General features: G+C 42.8%; 1 protein-coding gene across 1 annotated transcript in view; it reads right to left on the reverse strand.

Annotated features, from left to right (window-relative positions):
- Nucleotides 1-2,091: 2,091 nt before the first annotated feature.
- ASAH2 (N-acylsphingosine amidohydrolase 2) overlaps nt 2,092-17,865 on the reverse strand; it is an 80,861-nt gene continuing 65,087 nt past the window's right edge. Inside the window, exons 18-21 of the mRNA XM_051982639.1 lie at nt 13,321-13,467; nt 9,133-9,192; nt 5,446-5,534; nt 2,092-2,655 (exon numbers count right to left, since the gene is read on the reverse strand). Of these exons, the coding sequence (XP_051838599.1) occupies nt 2,466-2,655; nt 5,446-5,534; nt 9,133-9,192; nt 13,321-13,467 (486 nt within the window). The 3' untranslated portion in view covers nt 2,092-2,465. The remainder of the gene's footprint in view (nt 2,656-5,445; nt 5,535-9,132; nt 9,193-13,320; nt 13,468-17,865) is intronic.

Consider the following 17,865-nt stretch of genomic DNA (forward strand, 5'->3'; position numbering starts at 1 on the left):
GCAGGATGAAAACATGAGGTCTATGTCATCTGACTCTTTTATTTCTTATTAAAAATCCCTCTGACGACTTCGCCAACTTATGCTCAAACTCATAGGCTGGCTCTCCAGAGGGTAATTGCTGTTCTTGCGTTCTAAGAGTAATCCTGTGGTTGGCTATTCCTACTTCTCAGAAGCCCCCACGGGTGTGCTTCTATTAACAAGTGTGCAAGATACTTAATTTGCCTTTAGCAAAGACATTTACTCTGTCAATAAAAAGTTACAATAATAATAAAAAAAGACATTTACTAGACTGGCATAGTAAGAAGAGTTAATACAAAGCTTTCCATCTACAGTCTGAACACACCCATCCTTCAAATTCACATAGATGAGTAAGCTCAAACTTACGATACAATGGTCATGAAGTACACATGAAGAGAGTCACTCACAATTCCTGATTAAAGTCTTTCTGTAGCGTCTTCATGAATTTCCCCTTAGATCTAGTATCAGCTCTTCTGTTCCATCCACTCAGCTGGATTCCCAGATCTCTTCCTTTCTTGACCAACACACGTCTGTTTCAAGGGAACACATTCCTAAAAGCTGACTTCTCCCTTGGGTGACCAGAGTTTCTCATCTGTGAATTTTGTGTCTCAGTTGTGATTCTCTGCCCCTGGTTGGATTCCTACTCTCCTCTGCTCATGATTTAGGTTTGGAAAAGAAAAAGAAAAGTCTCTTCCCCCAGTGTGCTGCCCTTTAAAGCACTCCTCAGCCCGGATTCCTCAATTGTTAAACAAATAGCTGTTCCTAAACACAGACCTAAGAGACAAGCGTGATTTTCTCAGACAATCCCAAGCTCCTTCCTATGTGGAATCAGTTACCTTCGTCCAATGGCTGAAGCCCTCCAATCTTCTCAAGTGGATCAAGTTCTTATCCACATCTTGCTGTGGAGTTGCAGGAAATGACTTCACAGCTGCTCTCACTTTGTGATTTAGCTCCCAAACTAGCACAATCGTGTCACCTGAATTGGGGCAGGGAATTTCCTCCCACTTCCGCTAGGGGGAAACTGAGTCAGGATGGTGACGCGTCCAAGCTTACAAGGATCATGATGTTCAGGTCTGGGATCTGAATAATACATCCTATAACTCTAGATTTAATCTACATTTAACTGCTCCCTATGTGACCCAACTCCACATTTCAAGACCCTGCATTTGGATTCCACCTCTGAGGCTTCCTGCTTGTGTGACATCAAGCAAATCACTTAACCTTTAGGAGCCTCAGTTTCCCCTTCTGTAAAATGAAAGTTTTGGATTCATCTGAGATCTCATTCACCAGGACCGAACTAGATGAAAATATAATTGGGAAATCTTTCATAAAATAAATAAAAATACAATAGAACATAGGTGTGTGCTTTTCTAATTCAATCTGTACAAGCAGGCAGCCTTGTTGTGGGTTAGTTTCTATTTGAGTTTGGACAGATAGTCCACAAGGTTCCTTTTAGCTCTAGACCCTATGGAGGGGGAGAAGGAAATAAGCATTTAGTATCTAATCGGTGCCATGCTCTGTTCTAAGTGCTTTACAAATACTGTATTATTTTATTTTGTCATTTCAACAAGCCTGGGAAGGAAGTACTATTATTACAGTTTTTTGGTGTTGTTTTTGTTTTGGTTTTGAGTTGGGTTTTTTTGTTTGTTTGTTTGTTTGTTTTGCTGAGGCAATTGGGGTTAAGTGACTTGACCAGGGTCACACAGCTAGGAAGTGTTAAATGTCTGAGAACAGATTTGAACTCAGATCCTCCTGTCTTCAGGGCTGGTGCTCTATCTACTGTGCCACCTAGCTGCCCCTATTATAGCTTTTTATAGTTATTGTATTATATAGCTATTATATATATATTATTTATTATGCCATTTTATAACTGAGGAAACTGAAGCAAACAGAGGTTAAATGATGTGTCCAGAGTCACACAGCTGGTTATTTGGAAGTATCCAAGGCTGTATTTGAACCCGGGACTTCCTGACCCTAAGCCTTGTGGTCACCCAGTTATGAATATGTGATCTTATGACATTCATTTGTGGTTCCACCAAGGTGGGCACATGCATAGACACAAATCAAAAAATCTTTTCATGAATAAATTGTTTAATTGCTATTTACAAGTCTTTAGTCACTTTGGCAAGACACCGATCTTGCTGTGCGGTGACCGGCTGTTCTAGATGACGGCAGCGGCGGGTCAGGAATGAAGTCACATGGGGATGGCTTCTCCCAGGGCATCTCACAGCAATTATAGCCGCCGCTTTGTGTGATTCCCAGCCCCCCGCCGAAGCACCCACACGGCCACGTGTGTGGATCCATGCTCACCCCAGTAGCATTCGGTGTCAGGGTAAAGGGACGGCTGGAGACACCAGTGGGGTGTCTTGTCCCCATCCACTGCCGGGTACGTTAGGGAAGAGGAAGAAAATGACTGGAAAGAACCATTTTTGGCTGTCAGCTCATCATTAGGGCCCCACGACCCAGAAGGAGGCCGAGGTTCCTTGGAAGGCAAGAATATCCGGTGGCCGCAGGATATTCTGCTTCCGGCTGTGCCCAAAGTAGCGGATCCTGTAGAGCCCTGGCGGGGTGGTGCCCGCAATGTGCCATTCGATGCTCACATTGCTCTGACCGGAGGATCCTTTAAACCAGTAAAACCTGAGGGAAAAATCAAAGAGATTTTGTTTGAATTTTAATGAAATGAGGTATTTTTAGAAAGTCATAAAGAAAGATGTTCAGGAAGAAATCTCCTCCCTGGGAAGGGCCAATAAGGGAGATGTTTGTACCTTACAGTCCTGGTGAGTTGCCCAGGACAGCTATATCTTAAATAACTCACCTAGAGTCATAAGCAGAGAAAGAGCCTACTATGTGTCAGGTACTTTGCAATGTATTTCACCAATATCATCTCATCTGATCTTCATAATAATCCTGAGATGCTATTATTATTATTATTATTATTATTATTATTATTATATATCTCATATATTATAGGTACTGTTATCATGGTTATTTTATTGTTGAGGAAACTGAGGCAAGCAGAGGTTAAATGCCTTACCCAGAATCCTAAAGTTAGTACATGCCTGAGTGGAATTTGACCTCAAGTCTTCCACTCTATCCACTGGGCGCCCTCGAGCCAGTGGGTACCCAGTGCCACGATCAGCTTCTGTAAATGCCGTCACTTGCCTCTCACACAGTCAGCGCATCTCAAACTTATTTTGTTTGTATTCAGGTTTCTCCCGAACCTTTCAGAGAATGGGACTCTGTCTTGTCCTTTCTGCTACCAACTCAGGGTCTAACAGGGGTCCTCAAACTACAGCCCACGGGTCAGATGCAGCAGCTGAGAACGATTATCCCCCTCACTCAGGGCTATGAAGTTTCTTTATTTAAAGGCCCACAAAACAAAGTTTTTGTTTTTACTATAGTCCGGCCCTCCAACAGTCTGAGGGACAGTGAATTGGCCCCCTATTTAAAAAGTTTGAGGACTCCTGAAAGAGCATAGTAGGTTCACAATCAGTATCTGGTGTTGGGCAAAGGAAAAGGCTACTCAAGGATGAATCATATATGTCCATATTTGTTCTTCTCATTTTCCCACTTCACAAAGGAATCTTCCACATCCATGAGTTCCAGGGGTCGGGAGAGCCAGAGTCTCTTAGGCAAGGGACTAATGTTCTTTCTGCAGGAGAGTGACGGAGTCCCGTCTGGTTCTTAGCAAGATGATATGGGCAGCTGTGTGGAGGTTGGATCGCAAGAGGCCAGACACAAAAGGAACCACAACCACAAACATACACTGAGTTTTGTAGAAAAATGACAAATGGGAACATCTCAAAACTCCAAGGCAACTAGATGGGGCAGAAATTCAAATCCAGCCTCAGACTCGGCTTCCTCATCGGTAGAACGGAGATGATTTGTGAGGTCTTTTGCCAACCTTAACATGCTACATAAATGCTAGTTATAATCATCATTATCATTCTTTCTATCAACCTCGATTATATAATATGAGATCACATAAGATATAAGATCACAGACATTGGAAGGAACCCAATCCTGGGCAAATAACTCACCAATTTGGGGCCTCCGTTTCCTCATTGTGAAATAGGGAGTGTGTATGTGGGAGGGTGTACTCAGTGACTTCGAAGCTTTCTTATTAGCTCTAAATCTCAGCTCTTATGAACCCCCTCATCTTACGTATGAGAAAACCGATGTCCAGAGAGAAAAAATGACTGTTCCAAGACCATACAATGATAAGCAGCAAAGCCAAGATTTGAATCTAGATCCCTTAAGTTTTTAAGAGTTGTGTACCAACATAGTATTTTCACTTCTTTTGTTGTTTGCTTGAATTTTATTTTCTTTCTCATTTTTTTTTCTTTTTGATGTGATTTTTCTTGTGCAGCAAGATAATTGTATAAATATGTATGTCTATATTGGACTGACATATATAAGTACCATGTTTAACATATATTGGATTACTTGCCATCTAGGGGAAGAAGTAGGGGAAGGGGAGGATTGGAACACAAGATTTTACAAGAATCAATGGTAAAAAATTATCCTTGCATATGTTTTGAAAATAAAAAGCTTCAATAAAAAACAAATTTTAAAAAGAGCTGTGTACAATGATGTCATTGGAAAGAATAAGAACATGAAAATTACCCTGAAAGTCAAGAAATTATAACTAAGTTTGGTTCCAAAGAAGAAACGTAAAAATGCATCTTCTTCCCTGGGCATTGTGGGTATGGAACATGGCAGATGAGGAAAAACAATGTTTTATTTGGGGGGTTCCTCTCGTTTATTCTTTATTAAAGGGGAGATTTCCCAGGGAGAAAGGGGGAGGAGAAGAGAAGAATCCATTAGAAATATAGAAACAAAAGATATCAATAAAAGTATTTTAACTAGTAAAATGATGCAAAAAAAAAAAAGACTTCATTTCTGTGAAATTACAACAGCCAAACTTAACCCCAAAGAAGAGAGAGAATTCTCTTCCTCCTTCCCTTCTTTACAGAGGTGGGAGAATATTGGCACAGAGCCATGATTCCAGTAGTGGACTCCATTCATGCATCACTTAGTGTTGCTGAATTGTTTTTTTTCTTCTTTGTTATAATGAATTGGGGACAAGGGAAAGGATGGAAAAATGAAAATGACGTAAAAACTGAAGATGTCAATAAAAATTCTGCAACTGATGTTCCTTAGGCCTCTGCAATTAGCCAGGCTGGCAGACACAGTCTGACAACAGCATCAGACTCAAAGCCTTTCCAGCTAGGTGAAGCTCAGAAGAGCTTTGCCCTGGGCCCTCCCCTGGGCCAAGGGGAGACAAAGCGGAGAAAACCTGTAAGATGCTCGGTGAACCCAATGTTCAGCAACAACAGCCAATGGGTCTCCCCCACTTCTCTTGCTTATCCAGGCTTCAGGAACCAAGTCTTCTCAAGGTTTAAAAGATAGGACAGAGTGACTCACCTGGTGTCCCACGAGGCATCATTCTGCACCGTCCACCACGCCGCTGAAGCGTTCTCATATTTCTCTACTGTCAGGAAGGTGTGATCTGTCTAGAACGGAAATAGATTAACCTGTTGGACACTGAGTGCTGCTGACCCCAACCTGGAAAGAGAGGCTTATGGGTAGGAAATACAGAAGCAGATAAAAGGCAAGAAGGAGATATGAATGGGGGTGGGGGGAGGCAGGAGGGGGGGGAGGCAGGAGGTATCTCACCTTGTGGCTGCTGGGAGTACTGAGGGATGTCAGCCCGAACTACACCCAAGGATCCAGTTTGGGTAGATGAGAGACCAGGGACTTTCTTTCCCCTTCTCACTCCCCCTTCTTCCAAAGAAGGGTCAACATTTGTTGGGCCATTTATTCCCATTCATCTCCTGCCTTCCCTTTGGCCTTTGGTTTTATTTTTCAGGCCAATGTTTGTTAAGCCAACAAATGGCATAAAGCTTTTGATTAACACAAGCATTAAACTGTGCGGTGTATTCCATTTAATAATTCCCAGTTCGGGGAAACAGAGACGATTCCTTTATGTAGCTGATTTGGACGGCTCTTTTAGAACAGCTGGACAACAGAGGAGACTAATGTTAAACTATTACAAACCTGGCTACAAACTCAGGGTTGCTGTGCTCGTAGAGGTTCTTCAAAGCTAGGCAGACCCCAGAGGAAGCGGGGATGGCTTATCTGGAAGCAAAAAGCCCCCGAGGAGCAGCGCGCTGCCCACTAGACTGAAGGGAAGCCAGTTCCACTAGCTCAGTGGATAATTAGCAAGTCAGCCACCCAGCTGCTCACATTTGTTATATATTTTTTTCCTTTCTTGCATACATGTCTTCTGAAATAGAAGGCAAGTCCTTTAAAAGGTATCAGTTATGCATTTGTATCCTTAGAGCCTCATCCAATGTCCAGTACATAGTAAGTGCTTAATAAATGCTCATGCCATTGACTTGAATAGGTTTCAGAGGAATCCAAGAGCTCTGTTTTTTTCCCCTGAAGCAATTGGGGTTAAGTGTCTTGCCCAAGGTCACACAGCCAGGACATGTTAAGTGTCTGAGGCCAGATTTGAACTCAGGTCCTCCTGACTTCAGGGCTGGTGCTCTATCTACTACACCAACTAGCTGCCCCCTAAGAGCTCTGCTTTTTGCTGATTTGGCTGAGACACAAGGGCATAGATCAATCAGGTGGCCCAGTGGGTAGAGCACTGGAAAGAGCACAGAAACAGCTGAGTTTGAATCCTTCCTCAAACACCTCCTAGTCCTGCAATCTTGGGAAGGACCTCTCTGTATTTGTTTTCTTAAATGCAAAATGGAGCTAATAATAGCTTCTGACTCCCCAGGGTTGTTGTGGGGACCAAATGATTTAGTATAGAAAGCACTCTGTAAATCCCAGTTATTACTATTATTATCACTATTATTTATTATATTCATTATGGTTGCTCTTATTTTATTTATTATTGTCGCTGTGGTAGTTATTTTCTTATTATTAGTGAGGGAAAGACTTATTTGGGAGCCCGGGGTTAGGACGTGGGGTTCAGGAACTGAAGAGAGCTCTTTCCCTCCCTGCCTGCTTTTTCCAAGGCTTAATGAGCTCCAGCCATGCAGATCGTTTACCTGGAGGTAGCCAAGGCTCTGAAGCAAAGAGCCTGTTTTCTTTGTTAGCCTTTCAACTTTAGGCGCTGCTGTTTCTCCATGGCAATGAAAGAGACATTTCCCCGGCTGCCTGGTTCCCATGGATATCAAATAGGCTGATTAATCATATCCTTTCCAAAGAACCTTTTGATATCCTCGGGAAAATCGTTATATAAAAATGCAAATTGTCTCCACGTCGTTAGGCAGGGCTCTCACTTGCTTTGGCAAAAATGAATTTCCAAGAGGTCCAACATCGCCCCCTCTGGGGCCGGATTTAGCCCCACAGTTGGTTTATAAGAATGACGTTTTTGTAACTGGTCAAGAGACAGGAGTCGGGGGGCTCGACACGGGGAGGGAGGGGTGGCTGTCAAACAAGACCATCCATCAGCAAGAAGGCAGAATGACAAGCAAGTGTGGAGCTGTCCAGCCGAGAGAGGGCCCTCTGGGGCAGTGAGATCTAGGAGTCACAGGTCAAAGGTCACCCAGAGCCTGGGGTGCCACAAATTGCATCACTTTGGAATAAAGTTTAGAGGCATCCAGTGATGTCATGGGCAGAGGGAACAGCTGGTGTGGAAACGCCCAAGCTATGGGTCACTTGGAGGCTCAGGATCACTGAGAGCACGGGGAGACCCTGGCCACTTGCTCAGGAACATGCAATTTGTATCTGTCAGAGGCAGGGGCTAAAGCTAGGTCCTCCTTCCTCCAGGACTAGCTCTCAATCTAGGAAGCCCCTCTGCCAGCATTGGGAAACAAACTCCAATTCTAGATGTTTATTCAGAGGGCCAGTGGGACAGCATGGCGGACCCAGGGCCGACCTGTCCTGGCTGTGGGCTCTGGGACGAGTCACTCACCTCTCATGCCCCAAAGAGCACTCTGAGACCGCGGGACTCAGGAGGTGCCGATTTCCAAAGGTAAAGAGAGTTTTCACAATGGGAACAAAACCAGAGGTCTAGACATATGTATGTGTGGATATGTATGTGTGCAGACATGGATGGATAAGAGTCTGTGCATGTGTGTATGTGTGCATGTATGAAGAAAAAAGAAGGAGAAAGAAGAAGGAGAAGGAGAAGAAAAAAGAAGGAAAAGGGAGGAGAAGGAGATGAAGAAGAAAAAAGAAGGAAAAGGGAGGAGGAGGAGGAGGAGGAGGAGAAGAAGAAGAAGAAGAAGAAGAAGAAGAAGAAGAAGAAGAGAAGAAGAAGAAGAAGAAGAAGAAGAAGAAGAAGAAGAAGAAGAAGAAGAAGAAGAAGAAGAAGGAGAAGAAGAAGGAGAAGGAGAAGGAGAAGGAGAAGGAGAAGGAGAAGGAGAAGGAGAAGGAGAAGGAGAAGGAGAAGGAGAAGGAGAAGGAGAAGGAGAAGGAAGAAGGAGAAGGAGAAGGAGAAGGAGAAGGAGAAGGAGAAGGAGAAGGAGAAGGAGAAGAAGAAGAAGAAGAAAAAGCAGAAGGAGGAGGAGGAAGAGGAAGAGGAAGAAGAAAAAGAAGGAGGAGGAAGAGGAGGAGGAGGAGGAGGAAGAAACAACAAAGAAAGAAGAAAAAATATAGAAGAAAAAGAGGAAAGAACAAGACAAAATAGAACAGGACAAGAGAAGGAACACATCCCAGGCTGTAGACAAAGCAGACAATCGCCTCCCTGTTGGGATTTCAGAGGCAATGAAACTCCTCATCATATTCCCTCACCCAGAGAACAAATCTCTGCCCTCCAGGGACCATGGTGGCTGCCCTCCCCAGCATGTGTGTGAGTGCTCCTGCAGCCTCTGCACAAGCTGCCTCCTTCTCTCTGGGACAGCTTCTCCCTGACACCCAGGAGGAGGAGCAGAGGAAGCCTGAAGGTCAGGAGCACAAGGCTACGTCTCAGACCAACAGCGACTGTCCGAGGGGCCTGTGAGCGGTTGGGACTGGGCATCTGGGCACCCCTGGGTTTGGAGAAGGGGCTGGAAAGCCCAGGGAAGGGGTCGGGCAGCCAGGAACTGAGTCAAAGGCTGAGCTGAGTCCAGCTTCCCTTTGGAGCAGCTCTGTGTATATTGCAATGATTCTCACCAGGTTTTCTGCTGAATTCTTCGGGTTGGCACCAACAAACACGACCTCAGCGACTTCACCCTGAAGAAAACAGAAATTATCTGATGAGATGTGACGAGGACATTAAAAACAAACCAGCTCGTCTCTATCTAGCATTTGAAAAGTGCTCTACCTATGTAGAGAGCCTCATACAGCACCTCCAGGACGTAGGTGCAATAATTATCCCCTACTGCCGATAATGATCCCCTTCTTACAGATGGGGAAACTGAGGCAGACAGCGGTTAAAGGGACTTGCCCAGGGTCACATAGCTGAAGATGGATTTGAAGCCATTCCAAGTCCACTGCACGACCTATATTGCATCCCTATTTTATGAAGCTGCTACTACACAGAGCTCTCATTAGCTCAGTCATTTTGTAGGAGAGATGGTGCAATGGCAGGAATGGAGGCCGGCCTCAGAGCCAGCAAGTCCTGCTGGTCCAAGGTGGTGGGGGCTGACTGATCAAGGATGAGCCATGTCATTAACCCCCGGGGCCCTGAGCCCCCTTGATTGAGACTCACAGTTGCAGAGAAGGAGCCAAGGTGCTCTGGGGGCACTGGGGCTTCCTCAGTTCATCCCCCATGCCTATATTCTGCGTGTTGTCATACGCTTATAGTACTTAAAACACTAGGATTGTTTCCTTTTAATGTCTGACACAGTCCCTGGCACACAGCAAACACTCAATACTTGCTTCTCGGTTGACTTTTCAAAGACAAAGAGCACAGAATTGGAAGCTGGAGAACCTACATTTAAGTATTAACCTCCCTGTGTGGGGGGCATTCCCCAAGTCACCTACCTCCCCACAATTCCTTGGGTCCCATCCAGTGAGCTAGAAAGTAATTAAACTTTCCCAGGTTCCCACTGGCTAAACAGACTCTATAGGGAGCAGAGGAGAGAACCAAAAATAAGGAGCAAAAGCTGCCGAGTCAAAGTCCCGCCATATGTGGGGTAAACCGCTCCTGCCCGTCAGCACCTTTGGCCCCATCCCACAGGTAAATGGGCCGCTTGGGCAGGAGAGTTAGAGGATCACTCATTGGGCACCGTGTAGCGGAATGGCCTTGCTGGGGCCCCTGGGATCGTTACCCTCTGAAGTTCTGTCCTTTGAAGATGCTCTCCACTGGCTTCCACCATTCATGGCAATTATTTTTAAATCATCTCATCTCCGGGGAGGGTTTTGCAAAGGCTCAGGGCCCATCAGCTTCTCCGGGAGCCTGAGCCCAGCCTTACATGGATAGAAAGAGAGTGGGAGGATGTTCGACTGAGGACAGATCATTAAAATCGTTCTCAGAGCACTAAGCACCCCCCCGGGTTCCAAGGACTGGCGACAGTGACTTGCAGGGGACTCTTGGCATTGATCCTGAATCCACTCAGGGTAGCTAGCCCAGGCCGGGGGCTCCTTTCCAACCTTCTCCACACTGTACTTTACTTTTCTGCTGATGTGGACAGGGCTTGTTTGGCCACATCAGGATGGCCAGTGAGCTGACTCCTGTCCAAAGGCAGGGGCGCAATTCGGTCCAGCTCCAAGGCCTAGCGCGGGGAATTGTCAGGGAATGCTCAGGAAATCCACATCACCACGGGTGAAGGACCCCACGAGCCAGGCACAGGCCAAAGCCAATGCAAAAGCAGAGATGGGAGCGGAGACATCCCAACGTTTTCCAATGTGGCAATGGCAGAGCTGAAGACAGGAGACCTGGGTTTGACACCAACTCAGGCAGCCACCGGCTCGGGCCCTGAAACACAGGAGGTGTTCACCAAATGCAAGCTGATTGGGCTGACGCCTTCCCGTGTGACCTTAAGGCAGGTGTCTGCCAGTGTCTTCCCAAGCACCTTCCAGCGCAGCCAGTCGTCCTGTGTTGGGCCATTCATCCAGTCATGGAGGCAACTTTGTACCGGGGACTGGGGAGACAGATGGTACCAAAGGCTTCTTAATCCTGACTGAAGCTTCTTGTTACTGCCTAGCACCCTTGCACCTTAGCACACACAAGTGATTCCTCCACCATCATTGAGAGAACTTTCAAAAGGGCCACACGTGGTTTTATATTAGCAAAAAGGAATGGGCCCAGAAGGTCTGGGAGTATGACACAATCTCAGAGCCGGCCAAAGAGGCTCCTGGGAAACTCCCTTGAACATCTGGGGAAGAGGCTCCAGGCGAAGGGGAGCTCATCCGCCCGCAGCTGCTACAGGTCCTTCACTTCTCGCTTTGGAGCTCTGTTTCAGGTTCATCTTCCCTCAGTCTCGCTTTGTATCTTGGCAACTTCCACAATGGAGTAAGCGGAATTTCACTGATCGAAGTCTTCTTCATGTCCTTTTTCTCCCTCACCTCTGGGATCCTGTCAGTGGCCAAATCGTGTCATTTCTACCAGGCTCCGCAGTGGAGTACCCCCAGTGGGTACTCACAGCTGCAAGGCAAGGCAAGTTCTTCCTTGTCTCTCACCCGGGTTAGTCAGGAGCCTCGGACCCATTTCTCCCCTTCCACCCTGTCCCGCAGCAGCTATCATGGGTCACATCAACCCCCTACTCCATAAATTCCTTCTTCCCTCCAGGGCAAATAGAAGCTCTCTCTGATCGGTGTTAAGAGCTCTCCAAACCCATGCAATCCTCCTACTCTCTATCCTCCTCTTCCCACTCTGCTTTCCAGCCATCTCCTCGAGACTCGACAGGACGATGCCGTATTTCCCATCTCCAAGACTTTTTATTGCTTGACCTCCGTGCCCGGAGTGCCCTCCCTCCTCATCTCCACCTCTGAGAAAACTTGCTTCCCTCTCAAGATTCAGCACAAGTACCACCTTCTTCAGGACTCTCCAGTTACTTGGACTCCCCCTCCCAAAACTACCTGGGATTCGCTCATTTATACTTGCTGGAGTCTCATTTGTCCAGATTTGCTTTGTGTAGACTTGGGGTTTTCATTGGCCTGGGAAACTCATGAGGAAGCACTTTCTATCAAGGCAGGTTTTCAGGGGATAGTCTTGAAAATGCCGGGGAATCGAGACAAAGCGATATTACTTGCTCGGGCCACACATTCAAGACATTTCCAAGGTGGGACTTGAACTCGGGTCATCCTGACTCTGGAACCATCTCTCCAGCCTCTCCTTCAAGAACTCTTAAAGATAACCAACCATAGAGGGGCCAGAAGGAAGGGACTTCAGCCATCAATATCCACTCCCCAATCATTACCCCCTCCCCATTTTATTGATAGAAAAAGAATTACAGAGAGATGGAGTTATGTATCTAGGGTCACACAAAGGCTTGGTGACGTTACTGCTACGGACCTTATCACTATCATTTTACTTGTGGGGAAGCTGAGTCAGACAGCAAGCGTTTATTAAACACCCGCTACACACCAAGCACTGTGTTAAATGCTAGGGAAATAAAGAAAGGCAAAAATGTCCCTGCCCTCAAAAGCTGACAACCTAAAAAAAAAAAAAGGAAATAACCTATAAACAATAAATTAAAAATAATAGATATAGGTGGAGATGTATATATGTGAACATTAGTGTGTCTATATCTTGTTTTATATATATTATATATAATATGTATAGCTATATTAAGGTATAAAAATTTGAGGGAGAGACAGATTGTACCTTGTTATTGATAAGATATATACATATATGTGGCATATAAATATACCTTTTTTACAAGGTATACATCATATACCTAAATATGTATACATACACACACAGAGACACACTCATGCACCCACACTAAGTTGATGATGATCTAGGTGGGAAAAGCCCCACCAGAAAAGGCCACCTATAGAAAGTGGAATCGGAGCTGAGCCATCAAGGAAGCTTCTGGCCAGAGGGGAGACGGTGACGGGGCAGAGGAAAGATGGAGAGATTGAAGAGTCATACACTTGGTCCCACAGAAAACGAATGTTGGAGGCCAGATTAAAAATCAGTTCCCTCCTGGCTCCATAAGAAGTATTCTCCCCACCCCCACCTCTCAAAACCAAAGGATTTTAAAGAAATAGTTGGAAGACTTCAAAAATATCATCTCCAATAGGCACATTTCTCTTGATTGCTTCTTGAGAGAAGGCTTGATTGCCAAAGTGGTCACTGCCAAGAACAGCCATGGACACCGTCCAATTGGAGACGGGGAAAATGAAATACTCGACACGCACAAAAGCACAGAAATTGAAGTCAAGAGGCCGAAGTGTCTTGAAGGGCCTTACCTGCTGGTACTGTGGTTTGGCCGGCTGCAGCACGTCCCCAAACGTCATGTTCTCAGGGGGTTTATCAGATTGATTCGGCGTCAAGGGCAGCATCAGCTGGCTAAAGAAGGGTGGCTCTGGTCCCTGGCTTAAATTTGCCACCGTGTCCTACAGCAAAATAGAGAAAATCTGCTTCATTTGAAAATCCAATACTTGAACACGCACTGAGAGACTGCCAATTGTTAGCAAGTCCCCTCCCCATTTGTTGATTTTGCAATTAATAGGAGACTTTCTGACATTTGAGCTGAAGGTCTGTTCTTTTAAACCTCTGTCTTCTCCAGATGACCATTTCATTGTTCAAAGCAATGCTGTAACACCAGAAAAATGGTGGCCTAATGATGCTCTAAATGACTAAAAATATGCTCAAGTTCACCCACTGGCACATAGATACTTAGAGCAATTAGATGTACCAGAGATTGCTGAGCCTGCTGTCAGGAAGACCTGAATTCAAATCCAGCCTCAGACACTTACCAGTTGTGTGAACCTGGCCAAGTCACTTCACCCTGTTTGCCTCAGTTTCCTAATCTGCAAAATGAGTCAGAGAAAGAAATGGCAAACCACTACAGTATCTTAATCAAGAAAACCCCTTATTGGGGCCATGAAGATTCAGAAATAACTAGCCAACTCAATAAAAGAACAAATGATATTTGGGAATTTTTAGGTCAGAATTAGAGGCAGAATCTCCAAGTTAGAAAGGACCTTAGAGGGATCTAGTCTATCCAAGCCCGAACAGTTCCCTCAACCAGATGACCAATGGCTTCATCATCAACAGCAGTCCAGATTGAATTTACTTTTGCTGTCCATAGTCAGCAATAATAACAATAATAATAGCATTTAAAAATATGTAAAGCACTATATATATATATATATATATTGATTCCCAACAAGCCTTTAAAGCAGGTGTTATTTGCATGATTATGTCCATTTTATAAATGAAGAAACAGGCTGGGAGAAGCAACCTACCCCAAGTCACACAACTGATAAGTGTCGGAGATGGGATTTGGCCTGAGATTTCCTGACCTGAGTTCATGCTTCCCCACAGATACAGTAAACCCGCAATTATCTGCTATTACTGAAGAAACGAGCATTTCACGTAAGTGAAGCTCAATCATTTGTTTTTTAAAAGGCCTTTCTGTGTCAAATGTAAAATGTGTCCCACACTTCCTGAGCACAGGAGAGAGTGTTCTGTACTTAATGGGCAGTCATTAAAAAGGTTTGCTCACTGTACTTATGATATGAGGCTGTTGAGAAAGAGGGCTGTTTGTTCCTGTATTTTAAGGGATCTGTATTGTTTTTAAGTTTGTGTCCACCTCTGGAGTGTTCCTTGTTGGAGACAGTTACTTCTGTAAGTGTGCCTGTCATTTGAAGAGCCCCCAGCTCCTTCTCCTTCCAGCTCTGAGGTTCTGCTCTTATAACTCGAATAAGCGATTCCTTAAAATCATCCAAGTCCCCATGTTCACCAAGTAGATTTCCATAATGGATCTGCTTTTCCATGAGAACTTTCTTGTTAGGGAAGGAATAAACTGACTAACTAATACAGATCTCCTGAATGGTTATATTAATATAAATTAATTAATCCTAGGTTTATATTATATATATATATATATCTATATATTTATTTATATATTTATATATATATATATATATATATTGATTCCCAACAAGCCTTTAAAGCAGGTGTTATTTGCATGATTATGTCCATTTTATAAATGAAGAAACAGGCTGGGAGAAGCAACCTACCCCGAGTCACACAACTGATAAGTGTCAGAGATGGGATTTGGCCTGAGATTTCCTGCCCCGAGTTCATGCTCCCCCACAGATACAGTAAACCCGCAATTATCTGCTATTACTGAAGAAACGAGCATTTCACGTAAGTGAAGCTCAATCATTTGTTTTTTAAAAGGCCTTTCTGTGTCAAATGTAAAATGTGTCCCACACTTCCTGAGCACAGGAGAGAGTGTTCTGTACTTAATGGGCAGTCATTAAAAAGGTTTGCTCACTGTACTTATGATATGAGGCTGTTGAGAAAGAGGGCTGTTTGTTCCTGTATTTTAAGGGATCTGTATTGTTTTTAAGTTTGTGTCCACCTCTGGAGTGTTCCTTGTTGGAGACAGTTACTTCTGTAAGTGTGCCTGTCATTTGAAGAGCCCCCAGCTCCTTCTCCTTCCAGCTCTGAGGTTCTGCTCTTATAACTCGAATAAGCGATTCCTTAAAATCATCCAAGTCCCCATGTTCACCAAGTAGATTTCCATAATGGATCTGCTTTTCCATGAGAACTTTCTTGTTAGGGAAGGAATAAACTGACTAACTAATACAGATCTCCTGAATGGTTATATTAATATAAATTAATTAATCCTAGGTTTATATTATATATATATATATATCTATATATTTATTTATATATTTATATATATATATAATATAATTTATATATATATATAAATTATCCTAACTTTATAATTCTTGTGTGTCTAATTAGCAAGACTCAGTTTCCCAGGACTCAATCAATTATGCATTCATTAGTAAAAAACCAAATTTTTCCAACCATAGGGCCAAAGACCAAGCCCCAAACCAGAGCGGATGTTGTCCAGGTATTGTCACCCAGAGAGTCTCCACTTCAGCAACCATTCCACTTTCTCCTTCATCCTAAATTTAACACTATGGAAAGCTAAGGCATTATATTATCAAGATGAATCTTCCTAAGTTCTTGTCAAATGAGCCCCAAGGCAAATTTACTCAGATCAAATAATACTTTCTCATTTGCTTTCAATATTATGTGGATATTATTGGCTCAAAATTTAATAATATTTAAGAATGCATCATGCCTTAAGCATAGTGAAATTACTTATATAATTAGAAATAAGTTTCTGAAATAGAGAAATAATAAAACAAATTTTATAGGCTATGTTTTCAAATGAAAATTAAAAGGTCATGTAGAAATTATGTTTCTTATGGATAAATCTAAGGGTATTGTTCCCACCATTAACAACACCACTAGACTAGAAGGTCCTTGAGAATAGAGACTGAATTTTTGCTTCTTTTTGCATTTCCAGTGCTTAGCACATTGACTGGTACATGGTATTTAATCATTATTGATTGACTGATTAATTGAAATATGCCTAATGTGTCACCTGGACCTTTAAATTCAATCCTTGGTATATCTCTAATCCAAGATTAAAATAATATTTGAAAACTTTAACCTGATTTTGTATATATTCTATATATATTTGTATATATTGTATATATTTATATAAACTTATATAGGTGCATCTTCTCCCTTGCAGAATGTAAGATCCCTGAAAGCAGGAAATGGTTAATTTTTGTCTTAGTATCCCCAACATTCAGAACATAGCAGATGCTTAATAAAAAGCATGCTGATTGTTCGGTGAATGGATTGGCTAATGGAGAGATTTATCTTTGAGGATCTTTCTTTGTTGTTTCACCAATTTCTGCCGAGGCTACGGGTGCCTCTTAATGGCTTTAGTCTCCTAAGTTCTGCCAGTTAATTCAGGACTATTTCCCCAAATATTCACAATTAGTAGTAAATATCCAGGTTGTGGTAGTAAGAGCACTCAAAATAGAATCGGGGGAGATCCGTGTTTCAATCCCGTCTCCAACATTTACTAGACTTTGGTTGGAGTTAATATCAGATGTGGATTTGAAATAGAGGACAGATGTTGTTAGCTTCAATAACGTATGGGGTCTAATAGAAAAATGGAAATCAGATAAGGAATTGGTTACTGGTCCAATAAGAGAGCTATTGGTTCACAGTCGATTCATTTAAATTCTCTAAGATTCAATTTCTTCATATGCAAAATGAAGATAGCACCAAGATTACCTGTCTCATAGGCTCCTTGAAGCTCAAGAAAGATAGTATATAAAGCATTTTGCAAAATTGCAAGTATCACAATTCATGTTGGCTACTTAATAATATTATCATTACTATTGGAAGGGCCATGACCATAATTAGTCATTTGTATCAGAGGAGATTTTTCATCATTTGGGTTTTCTTAAGTCAATATACTTGTTCATATGTATAAATATACATATTTATATACATATACATATAAATATATTATTATATCATCATATAAAATATATAATAAATAATATAAATATAATAATAAATAATACAAATATGATAATATAAATAAATATATAAAGAATATATAATATTCTTTTATAATATATATAATATTATAAATAATATAATATATAAAGAAAATATATATAAATATAAAAGAAAGAAAGAAAGAAAGAAAGAAAGAAAGAAAGAAAGAAAGAAAGAAAGAAAGAAAGAAAGAAAGAAAGGTAAATGACATATAAGTATGGATATGGATATATATGTTAAATTCCCATGAAGTCTATTTTGACCCAGAATAAACTCTTTTGCTGATTTCTCATAAGTAGATGGATCTCTTTTGAGATGACTCCCCTGTTAAAAATGAGATCAATACTTTAGTCAGTCTCAAACTACCGAGATTCACACAAAATGAGAAAGTCAAT

The sequence above is a fragment of the Antechinus flavipes genome, chromosome 2 (assembly GCF_016432865.1).
Source record: "Antechinus flavipes isolate AdamAnt ecotype Samford, QLD, Australia chromosome 2, AdamAnt_v2, whole genome shotgun sequence".
NCBI classification, from domain to species: domain Eukaryota; kingdom Metazoa; phylum Chordata; class Mammalia; order Dasyuromorphia; family Dasyuridae; genus Antechinus; species Antechinus flavipes.